This window comes from Bos mutus, chromosome 14, assembly GCF_027580195.1.
Source record: "Bos mutus isolate GX-2022 chromosome 14, NWIPB_WYAK_1.1, whole genome shotgun sequence".
NCBI classification, from domain to species: Eukaryota; Metazoa; Chordata; class Mammalia; order Artiodactyla; family Bovidae; genus Bos; species Bos mutus.
Window position 1 is genome coordinate 74454438 of NC_091630.1, and position 14501 is coordinate 74468938.

Sequence of the window (14501 nt, forward strand, 5' to 3'; positions counted from 1 at the left end):
ACTATTTCTTCCCTTATCTGAGTCTAACCTGGAACTAAAACCATCTCATTATTCTTTATATTTTTCAATTCTAGAGTATCTGTTTTCTATATTTTCCAATTCTCTGCTTAAATCATCAATTTTATCTTTTCAATTCCATGATTATAAAGAACAAAGTTTGTGTCTGCTTTATGAATCTATTATGGTCTGTTTTTACTGGTTCCTCATCTTGTGTGCCTATAATTTTTGATTAATTGCAATTATATATGAAGAACGAGAGAAATACCTGAAGGCCCACACTGTTGTGTTTCTCTAGAGAGAATTACACTTGTTCTTGGCACAGGACAGGAGGAGTCGCAGTCCCAGCTTCACCGCACCCCACACAGGGCCATGACGACAAGCAGCCTTCCTCTGGGAGGACAGCTTTTCTGGGTTCCCATTCAAAGTTGAGGGGATTTATCAGCCTCCTACACCCAAACTTGGGGGGCCGTGGACTCCAACTACTTAACCCTCTCAAACTCTGGATTTCTTCTGAGGCTCAATTCAGCTTCTCAGCTACCTCTGCAGGAACTGGGAGATGCCCTCACAGCCTTTCTCAACCAGGGTTCCACCAGAGTGTGAAGCCCGCTGCCCACAGCGTCCACTGTGTATGAAGTGGGCTCACTACTCTCCTAAGCAGAGCAGCGGTTGTTGGTACCACCCCCACAAAGCTAAGGAAATAATCATGCATGTCATTTTCTACGTTCTGCTATTCAGACGAGGAACCCCAATTCCTATCAAATATCCAATGTATCTGATTATTACCCATATCGTCCACTAGAAATGCAGTCTCCCTGAGAACAGGGGCTTCACTGACCTTGTCTACTAGTGTCCCCAGGGCCTGGTACAAGAAAGACTTCAGTAAACACTTCCTGAATGGTGACTGACTGGTAGGGAAGGGTTTACATGAGTTCTCTCATTCTTCCACGGGTCATGGCTTGACTGGCCAGGAGAGAGGCCCCAGGTGCCTCCGATCCCATGCTGGAAGGGGAAAGGGCTCCTGACCCACCAAGACATATGCCTGATTCATAGTGCAGAGGTTGCTCCACAATGAAAACATCCCTGTCAGAATTTCATACGGTTAGTATTACGATTACTCCTTGCTCAGTTTGTAGACTTACCCAGAAACCTTCAGATTATCATCTAGTCTAATAGTAGAGGGACCAGATGTGCTCGAGGTTTGTTCAGCTTGAACAAATCTGCTTGATGAAAGATGTGCTGTTCTGTTATAAACAAGAGTATCTGGTCTGTCTAGTACAATGCTTTTAATACACAAACTGATCATGTTTTCAACTTTTTATTCATGTATAATGTAAGCCATACGAAGGCACACACCCCAGGTGCACAGTTCAGTGAGCACAGCTGTGTAATCAGCACACAGATCAAGAAAGGGAACATCTCGGCCCCCGGACGCTCCCCTTGGGCTCATCCTCAGTCACTACCTCCCGCCAGAAGGAACGCCATCCCGACTTTCAATACCGCTGGTGAGGTTTACTTGCTTTTGAGCTTCATAAAGATGGAATCAGGGTGGCAACCCCTCTGTGCCTGTTTCTTTCAATCAGCTTCATGCTCATGAGATCCATCCATTGTGCTGCAGGCAGCAAGCACTGGTTCCTTCTCGCGGCCTGAAAGCTTGCCTATATGGCTGTACTATCACGTCCTTATCCACCCTAGTTGTAAATGCTTTTTCAGTTTTGCCTACACACCTCTTACATAAGCCTTATGAGTCTCTTTTGTGGTTCCCAGAGCAGAGCCGCTGTGCTTTGGGAAGAAGGCCTGTTTTTAGCTTTAACATGTGGTACCAAACCACCAAACCCTTTTCCAACATAGACGTATGGACTGACATTCCCATAGCAGTGGGTAAGAATTCCTACAGCACCCCATTCCAGTTAACACTTATTGTTTTAACTTTAATCTTCCTGGTGGGTGTGAATAGCACTGAATAGTTCCTAACAGTCCTATGTGATAAGCACTAATATTTCCATTTACAGATTAGGAATTGAAGTATAAAGTAGTTAAGCAACTTGCTTAAGGTCACACAGCAATTAAAGGCACAGCAAGGAATTAAAACTAGTCAGTCTGGTTCCCAACCTTGCTTTTAACCACTGTGATACACTGCCTGACTCCATACTGAGGGTCAGACCCTGTACCCTGATGAACTCCCCCAGATAATGTCGCACTATGAGGATATCTCTAGATGTCCCCCTAAATACTCATGTAAGTCAACTGCAGGTGTTCTTATCCTGAAGAGTCACTGTGCTTTGTTCCCATGTCAAGAAATCAAACACTGATTACTCACTTGATGAGGGGCTCTGTGGACAAAAAGGCATGGCCGTATCATCAGCTTAAAATAATGGGAAAACTGACAAGTAAAGGAGTGACCATATCACTCCAAGGTGATACCCTAACTAGGATGTGCACACATGGATCCAAACAATAGAGAGGGAGCCCCTGGCGCACACAGGGGATTGTGGGAGGCTTCAACGGGTCCTCTGTAGACTAGCATCTACTTGCAGGCAGGACTGAGCTCTACGCAAGCTGATTAAAGGCTCAAGAAAACAATAACACTAAGATGGCAGGTTCCTGTAGGAAATCCATTGTAACCGAGGACTAATCTAGTGCCTCAGGACTGACCCGCCTGAGGACTAGGATGCATCCATCGTGCTCTCAGATAACCTTCCTCATCAGGGAGGCAGGATCTGCTTTCCAGGCCTCAGAGACACTATCATTTCAGAGTCCTCTGCTCCATGAACAAAGCACTTTTCTGGGGTTGTTTTTGCTTAAAGTAAGAAGGAAAAACAAAATCCCTTCATATTCATAAGTTTAAAATCTGAAATTATTTCCTAAAGTATTGCATTTCTAAAATAGGTCAACTTTTCAAGCAGTTTAGGAAAGAGACAGACTTGTGAAGCACCTGATAGACATTTCAAGTAAATTGCACACTGCACTTACTCTTGCTTCTGGTAAAATGGAGATAAAAAAATTATAGAACCTTCATCTTTTTATCTAAAATAAAAAGGTGTCCCTAGGCTTTTCAATTCACATTTAAAATGCATTTTCATAAATAACCTTTTCACAATCTGCACTGTTTTAATTAAATTTTTCGCTATGGAAAACAAGATAATTGAAGCAGTTTAGACATTAGTTAACTGTCAAAAAATTATACCAGCAGTCACTGCAACGGGAAGATTTGCGTCAGTACAACCCTCATTGTACTCAAACTCCCAGACTAGTCACATAATTAAAACTTCAGGTGAGCTCTCAGAAGAATGAGGAATGTTCCTTCACTGAGTTTTTAAACAAAAGCTATATTAAAGAATGACATGTACATTTTAAAGATATATTTGGTTTTTCCCTAAAGGCTTTCACTGATGTTCCTCGTTGACTAAACTTCAGAAGGGTTTATTCTTCGGGCAGATGGAGAAACAGTGTTCCCTGTGGTGCCATTTTACAGACAAAGACACTGTCTATGTGGTGTTTTCTGGAGACAAGTTTCTTCCTCTATAGCTTTAATGAGCCTGATCGAGGGACAGGCAGAAAGGGTGCCTGCATGCACAACACAGTGAGGTTTCTCCCATTCAAACTGTCTCTATGACACTTCAAACCTGGGTTAGGTTGACCAATGTCAGAAGCCCCATGAGGAAATACTAGTTGCAGAAGAACTAGTGACACCAGTAACTTACTCAGTCATAGACTGCTTGCTCTAGTAAGTCTCATGTAACAACCTTTATATCTGAAGTGATGAAATAATTTCCCATTCATTTGATAATTTCTCTGTTTGCAAATACAGAGTTTTAAATTAGATGGAACTGGCTTGTCCAGGAAGCACTGGGTCTTGGCTAAGAGTGTGGCTCTCAAGCCAGACTGCCCGGCTTTACATTCCAGCTCTGCCCTGACCAGTGGCATGCCACTAGGAAGTGTTAACTCATGGTGGTGTTTTCTGGATATGATAGATCCATGCAAAGAGCTGAGAAACGTGCTTGTGAGGAAGTAAGGGCATGTGGGTTTTATTACTAACTAGAAGTGTGATTTGGGAAAACTTAGCTATCTTCTCTAAACTGCCTGGAGATCACTTCATGGGGATGAAGTGAGGACTAAATAAGATGATATAGGGTACAGTGCCCAGCAGACTAACACGTTCTGTAAATACCCAACAAATGGCAGCTTCCTTTTCTTCCATCAACTCTAGAAGTTGAAGGGTACTGTTTTTCTGTCGTTACTGAATCAGAAAAATACTAGAAGACAGAAGAGTACTATTCTGTACTTCTCTGATGGTTTCCAAGTAAAACCATCTGCTTCAGGTACTGTCCTTCTAAACATATAATAAATTAAAGCAGTAACTTCTGACCTGAAGACTGAAGTTGATGAGCTCACAAAGAAGCATCTAGAAAGCTCGGGAGCTTCTGCAGTCAGTAAGACAGGCCATGGACGTGGAAGGTCCATGGCTAGGGAGGTGCTGACACACAGTTATGACTGGGTCGCCAGCTCTGGTGCTTCTACTCTTTCCTCATTTATTTTCTCCTTCTTGATAGGTCATAACATTACACAAGTTAGAATACTGGGAATAAAAGCTTCAGACTCCGGGTTAGGGAACCTGGGATTGACTCTCAGTTCACCCCTTTTCCAGCCCACAGGCCATGGGACAGGTGCCTGTCCTGGCACAGTGCCGGCCAGGATGCCTTTCTTTCCTACTGTCCGGGTGAGGACTCCACTTGGCAGCGCTGTGGGGCCTGGGGCAGCAGCGTGCCCCACCGCACATCGAATCGTCCATGGAGAGGGCCTGACCAGAGGGTCTGAAGGGAGAGGGCCGGGCGCTATGGTCAGACAGACCTGGCTCTGCTACTCCCTAACCCCTGCAGCTTCGAGGAGCCTATGTCTCCTCCTCTCATACACGCAAATCCCTTCACGTGCCAGCCACCCTGCACTGTGCTCAAGCTGGCGCTGCCATGCCAGATGGGGTGGTTTGAGGACAATTCCACATTCTGTTCAGTAAACATCATACAGCTGCGTAATCAGAGCATATCAAGTACCTGAAAGAGCTTTCATAGTCTGATGAACTCATACACCTTCATCGAGAACGCTCCACTGTACGTATGTTTAAAGGTGATTAACCCATCAGCTCAGGCTCAAAAGCTTAGACTGATCACACAACATTAAAATAGCAAGGGATGTTAGTGAACGGTAAATACTTATGAATAGATGGCTGACACAATCATAATGAAATGAGGGAAAAAATTATATGATTAAAATTTCTAAGACAATTTTAGTTTATGTATCTTGAGAGGTGAGCTTGCATTTGAAAAAAGATCTTCATTTTTAAAATTACTTTTTAAAGTTTGTTTCAGAATTCAAAAGATTCATAGCCACTCACCTTTTGTTTATTTCTCTCATTAGAATGCTTGCTTTGCTTATTCTGTGACCCTCTTTTCAGGATCAAACTTTCCATTTGATGAAAATACAGTTTCTTATTAAAAGAACATGTTTAGGGTGACAGTGGAAAGCAAGTCAGTTTCAGAAAACAATCAATTAACAGAATTTTAAAGTTGGAAAAGAGGTTAGAACAGCATCTGGTCCATCCTGCTGATTTACAGGTAAAATACCATCACCTGCATTTTGCAGATGAAGAAACTAAGAAGGTTAGTTTACACAAAAATAGTGATGTAGACAATAAGGAGAATTAGAAACTGAGTATTTTACATCTCAGAATAATATTCTTTTAATTAAACTGCACTCTCATATTTATTAGTTCACTGAATGTTTGCTACAATTGGCTTTATTTCATGACGTATGTTAACAGCGTGCATGACACATGGAATGACAGTTAGCTGGCCTTGGTAAAAGTCGTCCTCATATGTTTATTTAGTAGCTCCAAAATGTCAGGCCTCGTGATAGGCTCTGGGCAAACTAACGTTTTAAAAAATGATGTAGTTCTTCCCTAAAGAAATCCAGTCTATGGGGGACAAAGACAAGTAAGTTGCCTCTGAGGCAGGTTTCAGGGCACCCAGGATGCTGCTTCCTGTGCCTGATGAGGACCAGGAAGGCTTCAAGACTGAAGAATAAACAGTAACAAGAACTGATAGGGACAGAACAAGAAAAGGCATTCGAAGGGAACCAAGAGCACGTACAAAGCCACGCACTTCAAGTCCTGCTATGTTTAAGGAACTGCAATGCAGGGATCTATGGACCTAAAATGATAATGTGGGAAGGGCAGGGGGTTAAAAGATGCTGTTGAGAAAGTCTCAGACACCACTCAAAAGAATCTCAACTTTATCCTCCTAAATTTATAAACTAGTTCTCACGCTCCAGGGATGGCCGAGCAGTAGTATCAATCAGGCTTTAGATGCCAGAAAGTATAGACTAGGAGTAATATGAGAAACACATTATTTAAGGGAAGGACCCAGGAGGAGGGAAGGACCACAAGCAAAGCTCAGGCAATGACAATTGTCTGTCTGTCCGTCTGTCCATCCATTTCAACAACCAGCGTTTACTGAGGGAGCACTATATGTGAGGTGGTAGGAACAAGAATAACACAGATTTAAGGTTTGTGTGAAGTCAGACATGAGAAAACATACAGCTAACTGCTAGGTGTGGAAGGTGCGGGCTCTTTGAGAGGACATCATCACAGCTAGACGCGGGAGGTGGACGAGAATGCTTCCTGAGATGCAGGAGGACCGGCGTCTCCCCTGAAGTGGCTGTGATGGAGGTGACCTGGAGCTCAGTTCCTCATGGGGAAGTGAGCCGTGTCTACTGTGTGAACGCAGGGAACGAAGATGGATGCACGCGATCCTGGGCGCTCGCTTCCCTCAACCTGGGCCCTGGGGGCTGCACCTCAGTCTCCACCGAGCTGTGGGTGCTGTGGGGAGGAACAGGAAGGGACTCTATAGAGAGTCAGAGGGGTGGCCACTAACCAGCGATTGTCAGGTGACAGGATGGAAATGCACAAGACTTCAGAGACAGTAAATAAAGCGACCACACCGACTGTCTGGGGAACAGTCGGCCCTCAGTAGCCACGAGGGGCTGGTTCCAGGACCCTCTCAGATCCAAAACCCACAGGTGCTCAAGCTCCTATATAAGATGGTACAGTATCTGCATATCTACCAACCCCACCCTTGTACCTTAAATCATCTCTGGATTATTTATAATACCTAATGCAATGTATTGCCTGCATGTGGCAAATTCAAGTTTTACTTCAATTTAAAAAATTTCTGAAATAAAAAAATTCTTTTTTCCATTAGTAGTTGGTTGAACGCAGATGCCAAACCTGTAGATATGGAGGGCCCTCTGTACTTTGTGCTTTCTTTGTATGTGGAGCCTAAAACAATTCATCAAAATGGATTTCGCTTTAGAGATTCATATGTAAATTGGACTCTGCCAGGAAGCATCAAACATGTCCTTTTGTGTAATGACACCAACATTTTGAATTGTTAAAGTGTTCTCATTGAATAGATTCTGGGTTATACTAATTATTTGTCACTTATTTAATTATTTGGACATAAATAATGAATCAATGTCATTTTGGGAAAAAGATTCTTCTTGTCCTCAAAAAAGAGATGAGAAGTTACTGTAATTACGTCTGATTTTACTAAGTTAAAAGTGGAGCAGAAAGCCCCAATTTATACTCAAATGGTTGAAAACACATCCATTACTCATTTTCTTCCTTTTTGGAAAAAAACTAACTATGTTGAATTGCACCCCATCCTTTAAGTTATTCTTAGAAGACCAGTGTTCACGGAGATGGTTAACCTCTGCTATTCACATGGCCACTGTGAGTTCTACATGCTTTAGTGATAATACTGTTCTCACCATCAGATTTATTTGCTAACAGAGGCTCTTCTCAATGACACATGCTCAGGGAATATTTGTGACGGTGACTCTGATGAAGAACAGTTGGCTCAGATGACATTATAATCAAATATCTTCACCAACTCACTTTGAGAAAAATCAGTCGAATTTCAATAGGCACATTTCAACAAGAAAAACTTTTACATTACCAGGCTTTCTTGCTTGGGCTAAGAGGAAACACTCTTATAGTGCGCATACTATTATGCCCACTTTTATAATGGGTCATTATTTAATAAAAATAATTTCAACATATATCATAAATTGAGTTTTTCTTGGGCCTAATACTGCACTGGAATACCTTCATTTTAGTACACATAATCTGAAGAACATTGAGTATTCTAAGGACTGAAATATATAGTTTCTCAAAAAAAGCACCAGTTGTGGCAGGATTAAAAGAACAGGTTTCATCTCTTCTTTGTTTAAATAGGCAACTGATAGGACTTCTTTGCATCTTTTATTCTGGAAATAATGGCCTTAGATACTAAATGTTAAATGAAAATTAAAATAAATAAACCAAATGGGTCAGATATAACCAGCAAGTTCTATACAAAAAGATTTGTTACCACAAACATATTTCAAGTAAATCATTAAAAATTACATTTTTGAGTTCTAAAGGAATGACAAGCCTTTTTTAGAGATACAGATGCTCAGAAATTCCTAAAGTGAAAATGCCGGTTCAATTTTTTGCCAATACATATGATAATGCCTTATTTTTTTTTTTAGTCCTAACCCCATCCCGTCCGTCTTAATGGGCTTCAGTTTCCATTGCCCTACTTAAGGCAGCTTATAACCAGAGAATGATTACACTGAAGGGACCACCGAGTGACCTGATCTCCCTCACTGCACCTCCGAGGGGAGCAGTATGCGGGGCCTGCGGCACTTTCCTGAAAGATGAGCGGACCTGACCCTGCCAGCTCGTAGAGCCTGGTCTCAATCCGGCACCGGCTGCTCAAGACAGAACACAGGCCCTGAGTCGTGGATCCCCGTCTGTGCCCTCTCTCCACCCTGTGACTTGGGAAAAGATACAACTCCCCACACCTTAAGTTCTCACAACAGGACCACAATACCTCTGAGTGGCTGTGAGAACAAGGTGGCACAACATGTAAGATGGTACCTCATGGACAGCAGTTTCTCATTAAATGTTACATCCTTCTTGAAAGTTCATTCTTACACTCAGATCAGATTTATAATACGTGATTCTATGATTTTCAGGAGTTATACAGAATCAGCCTTCCACCTCTGTAATCTGCAATTGCCCTCCTAACTCTAGAAGACGAGAATGATGAAGGGATGATCTTTTCCCAAATGCCAGCTATCATACTCTTCCTATGGGATGATTAGAGCAATTGGCTTGGAAAAGATCAATGGCAACCTTCATTAGGAAAACTTACCAGGTCTCTGTGCAGCATTGTCTAGTCCAGTAAATACTCACTAAGAGCTTACGATGTGCCAGTGAGACTACAGACTGACAAAGATACATGGTGCTTTTCCTGAAAAGTCTACTATTGTCTGAGAAACATACATATACTGAGTGAAGACTGCACAATGTTGCTAACAAGTTAGATATAAACTGCTAAGTGATGAAAATCAACATAACACACAGGAGGAGTTTGGGGTGGGTCCTCCACAGTTGGCAATTAAAAAAAAAACTCAGTCTTGAGAATATTGATATTAACTAAGGACTAACTATGTGCTGGCCATCATACTAGGTGTTGAGAATATAAATGATATTATGATGCTGAAGCTGAAACTCCAATACTTTGGCCACCTAATGCAAAGAACAGACTCACTGGAAAAGACCCTGGTGCAGGGAAAGATTGAAGGCAGGAGGAGAAGGTGACAACAGAGGATGAGCTGGTAGGATAGCATCACTGACTCGATGGGCATGAGTCTGAGCAAGCTCTGGAAGACAGTGAAGGACAGGGAAGCCTGGTGTGCTACAGTCCATGGGGTCACAAAGAGTGACTCAGTCACGACTGACTGACTGAACTGAACTCAGAATACAAAGGTGTGAACAGGGTGTGTGTGTGTTGGGGCAGGGGGGTTCTACTTTCATGGGATTTAGAGTCTAATTTATTATTATTCCATCAATGGAGTAATTATTTTAGTATATTCTAAGGAGACCACTTTCAACTTTCCCACTTGTCACAAGAATGAATAACCACTTGGGAGGTTACAGAATCCAGCTTTTCTAAGTTGGATATTCTGTAGCATACCCACCCGATCAAAAATCCTAGAAATTAGCAAACAAACAAACAAAATACTTTTCCCTTTTCCATGCTGCAAAGCTAAGCAGCCAGTGTGAGTAACCTGTAGAATCTCAAAAGGTTAAGACCAATGGCCAATTATATTCAGGACCACCACTGTAGCCCTCTGCTCTCTGAAGGCCCCGCTGTGGTCAGGCTGCAGGAGGCAGGCCCTGGGTGGGAAATGCAGGCTCGGGAATTACACTGAGTGTCTGGGGAGAGCCAGGCATGAGTGTGGGCTCACCCGATGAAGGCTCCGTCCTCCTTCAGAGCCTCCACCCTCGTCTGCTCCTGAAAGGACACGTGGGTTCCTCTGGGGAAGCCACTATCCCCTCCCTGTTGCAGTGGATGGGAGCAGGGGTTATTAAGAGGATATCTTGCAAATCAATTGTTTTAGTGCTTTTCTCATCATTTATCAATAAATGGCAGAGTTAAGCTTAGAAAACCAAGTGCCTTGAATTTCTCTTCCTTTTGCTCCCCTAAACTTTAAACTTTCAAGAAATTTATACTTGTATTCATCTAATTTCACTCAAGACCCATTAGAGTAAACACTGAGACACAGAACACGTGCGTCTGGTTCACACTATGGGAATTCGATCCACCCCGTTGAGTGGAAAGATGAATTAATGTATGCAAAGAAGGCACCAGGTCTTTCTGAAACAGGCAGATTGTGAAGCCAGCAAAGCTAAGTCCTTTCCCGACTCATCCCATGCTTATGGCGCAGGGAGGCCAGGATCCACACACCGGCCTGATGATGATGAAGATGCCACCCAGCACGTCTACAGCAGCCAAGCCTATGAGAACTCCAGGGAAGCTGAGGTGGAAAAGAGAAGACACCAGGCTACCTCAAAGGAATTTCACAACATTTGCTTCCTTTCACAACAGTCTCTGCTACCCTCACAAGACTCAACCCTTGTGGATGAGTCTGAGGCCCAACTGCCAGTTTGGTAAGAAGACGAGTAAACAGGACCACGTCCAACTGTAAGGAACACAGAGACAAGACAGAGGCCTGTCCTTCCCCAGCTGAATAGCCAAGTGGTGAAACTGTCCACATGGGATTTATGTTTAAAATATACTTCACTGAGCTCCCGGTGTGCCCTCTCTGCTGAGTGTGAGGGGGCAAAGCTCTCGTCCCTGACCCCCAGCACCCAGTCCAGCCAGGAGGCTATGGGGACACCTAGCAGGTAGGCTCCAGTAAGAGCTGACCCAAGTCTGCAAGGGCAGACAGGAAACGCTCAGAGGATGGAGAGGAGCTCTTGAGGCAGAGACCACTGCACAAGCGAGCTCTGGAAGCCTAAGAGGACTCAGCACACTTAAGGAATTAGCAGAAGTTCAGGATGACCAGGACAAGGGCTCAGGTCTTTCCAGTGGCTGCAGATGACATGGAAGAAGTTGTCTGTGGCCCAGGGATTACGTCAGACTTCCAGAAACTGTGCAAAGAGGTGCTGAGCTCCAAGCAGGAGACCTCCATTAAGGGAAACGTGAAAACCTAGTGCTCTGGGCACTGCAGGACTGGCACTGCTTCCCTTTCTTTGACAACACTTGATATACTCTTCCTTTAATATTAACACTTTAATGACTAATATGACACATCTATCCAGTACTTATTTTCCTCCTTTATGTTAAAATAGAAAGTCATAGAAAGAATCCCAGGGGTTCTGTATTCTTGTTAAAGAATCCACTGCTCCCACCCCCTGCTGCCCATTTTCCATGGATGTATTTTCTTTCTCTTATGTTAAGTAAGTCTGTGGACCGTATCAAAGAATTACTGAATGATAAACGGAAAAACTGATTTGCATTAATTAAAAAAAACAACTAGGAACTTTTATTTTCTTCACTGAAAAAGAATTTCCACTAAAAATCCATATTCAGTAGCAGAGTCTAAGAGGAAACACTTAAGGGTAAAAACAGCTTGTTATAGGCACGCAATTCTTTTTTAAATGACTGAATCACTCAGAGGCAACCTGTAGTGGATGACCACCATGTCACATGCCTGTGTGACGGCCTGACAGCATGTCTCCTTGGTCCTAGTCTTGAGCCTCCCCACCACCAAAATTCACCTTCATAGTTATTTGACAAAGGAGGTTATTTCTTTCACACTTTCTGTGTCTCTGATACCAAGTATTTATTTAGCACTCAGTAAATGCTAAAGAGCTCAATTTAAGCAGGGTGAGGGATACTGGTAACCATGCCTGATACTGTATCATAGACCATCAGAGCACCTTCACTTACATAGTCTCCATAGGTCTCCTGCGCCGGGGGCGGCGGTGGAGGTCTGTACCCAGTTGGGGGCACTCCTCGTGCTCTGGGAGTGAGCAGTCCTCTTCCGCGACTTACTGGCCCTCGGGTGGAGAGGACGCCCCTGGAAGCCGGCGTCCCCCGTGGTACCCCGACTCCCACCGGCCGGGCTGAGACTCCTCCCCTGCCCCTGCAAGCAAGAGGGTCACATTAGCAATTTGCATGGTGTTCTCCAGCATTCCAGTGTTCACATGTACTAATACCTCATGAAAATCAATGTTCCATAAATCTGTAAAAAGAAATAAGGACACTATATGCAAAGAAAACACTAAAGCAAGTCAGGAACAGATTATCTACCTAAAGAAAGGAACTTCAATCATTCAGGCACCTAGTCCAGTGAAAATAAACATGGTAACATCAAAGAAGCCCCAGCGTCGGTTTCTGTTTGGGACCCAGAACAGGAAGCTGACATCTGGGGAGGCTGCATCCCCTGGGACCATCACACCCCACCAGAGTCTCAGCCAGTCCTCACTCCAACACTGCGACATGGGCCTTATGGCTCGTCTGTGGACAAGAAAACAGAGCCCCACAGGGATCTTAAGGCTGTCTGAGAACACACAGACGGCAAACCCAGGACCAAAATACACACCAGATCCCGTGAGAGAGGGAATAAAATGGACTTTCTCAAATAACATATCTACTAGATAGGATGGAAAGCATAGTTCTTAAGTGAAATAAACATATATTTTCTGAAGAAGAATGCAACATATTCATGTATTTCTAACATAAAATATGAGACTTCAAGTCAAGAGAAGAAGGAAGGAGGCAGCTAAAACTTGAGCAAGCGTGCAAGTCCCATGAAGAAATGAGGACAGATATTTGACTCCACTGGAAAATACAGGCCCAGCCAGGCCTACCTCCTGTGGACAATGTCTTGCAAACAAGAAGAACCGAGCAGCTGATGGGGCTGCCTGTACACCAGTTCTCTCCTTCTTTAGTTTGATTGGGATAGTAAATACACAGCTGAAAATGCAAATTCCACAAACAACAGAGAAAATTAATGAAACCAAAAGCTGGCTCTTTGAAAGAATCAATAAAATTAATAAACATCTAGACAGGCTAAACAAGGAAAGACAACAATATCAGAAATGAAAGAGGGCGTCACACTACTGACCTCAAGGACATTAAAGATAAAAACAGGAAGATTATGAACAACTCTAGGCCCACATATTTGTTAACTTAGATGAATTGGACTAATTCCTCGAAATACACAAATGACCAAGAAGAGAACTAAATAATCTTATGTTTATTAAAGAAATTTAATTGATAATAATCTTTCAAAAAAGAAAGCATCAGATCCAGAGGATTCACTGGCGAAACCCATCAAATATTGAGAAGAAATTATATCAGTCTTCCACATTCTCTACCAGGAAGTAAAATCAGAGGGAACTTCTCCCAACACATTCCCTGCGGCTGGTCCTTGGAAATGCCTCCTGAAAATTACTTCTGCATTACAGGCTGGGCCTGGCCTGAGCCACCAGGGACGATGGAAGTGGCCGGCCCCAACCTGGCCTTGAGCCCTCATAGGGACCTATCACAGGAGGTGTCTCCCAAGATATTTTTTTCTAAGTCCACCTGTGGGAGTCACGACTGGCCAAGGTGTTGGGAGACAGAGAGGCTGAGAAGGGTGACAAGGCTGGGCTAGGTGGTCTCTGACCTCCCTAGGAAGAGATGTGTGGTCCAAGGAGAAATAAAAGACATTAAGGATATTATAAAATGGAAATAAAAACTTATAAATCAGTATCTCCCATGAACAAAGATGCAAAAATCCTCGAAAATAAAGTAAGATTTATTCTAAGTATGCAAGCCTGCTTCAACTGGTAGCTCAGCTGGTAAAGAAACTGCCTGCAATGCAGGAGACCTGGGTTCAATCCCTGGGTTGTGAAGATCCCCTGGAGGAGGGAATGGCTACCCACTTCAGTATTCTGGCCTGGAGAATTCCATGGACTGTATAGTCCATGGGGTTGCAAAAAGCTGGACACAACTGAGTTACTTTCATCGAAGGTTGCTTCAACATTAATGAGAATCAATGTGATCCATCCATCACACCAAGAAGGCTTAAGAAGAAAAATCTTAAGATCATATAAAGAAGAAGCA

At 43.2% G+C, this 14501-nt stretch overlaps 1 protein-coding gene across 7 annotated transcripts in view; it reads right to left on the minus strand.

Moving 5' to 3' along the window:
• Positions 1–14501, minus strand: part of KHDRBS3 (KH RNA binding domain containing, signal transduction associated 3) — a 152342-nt gene that overhangs the window by 37378 nt on the left and 100463 nt on the right. For 3 of the 7 annotated variants that reach the window (XM_070382728.1, XM_070382727.1, XM_070382729.1), the window contains exon 6: positions 12339–12534. The exons of the other annotated variants lie outside the window; for them this stretch is intronic. In XM_070382728.1, the coding sequence (XP_070238829.1) occupies positions 12339–12534 (196 nt within the window). The remainder of the gene's footprint in view (positions 1–12338; positions 12535–14501) is intronic. 7 annotated transcript variants of the gene reach the window in all.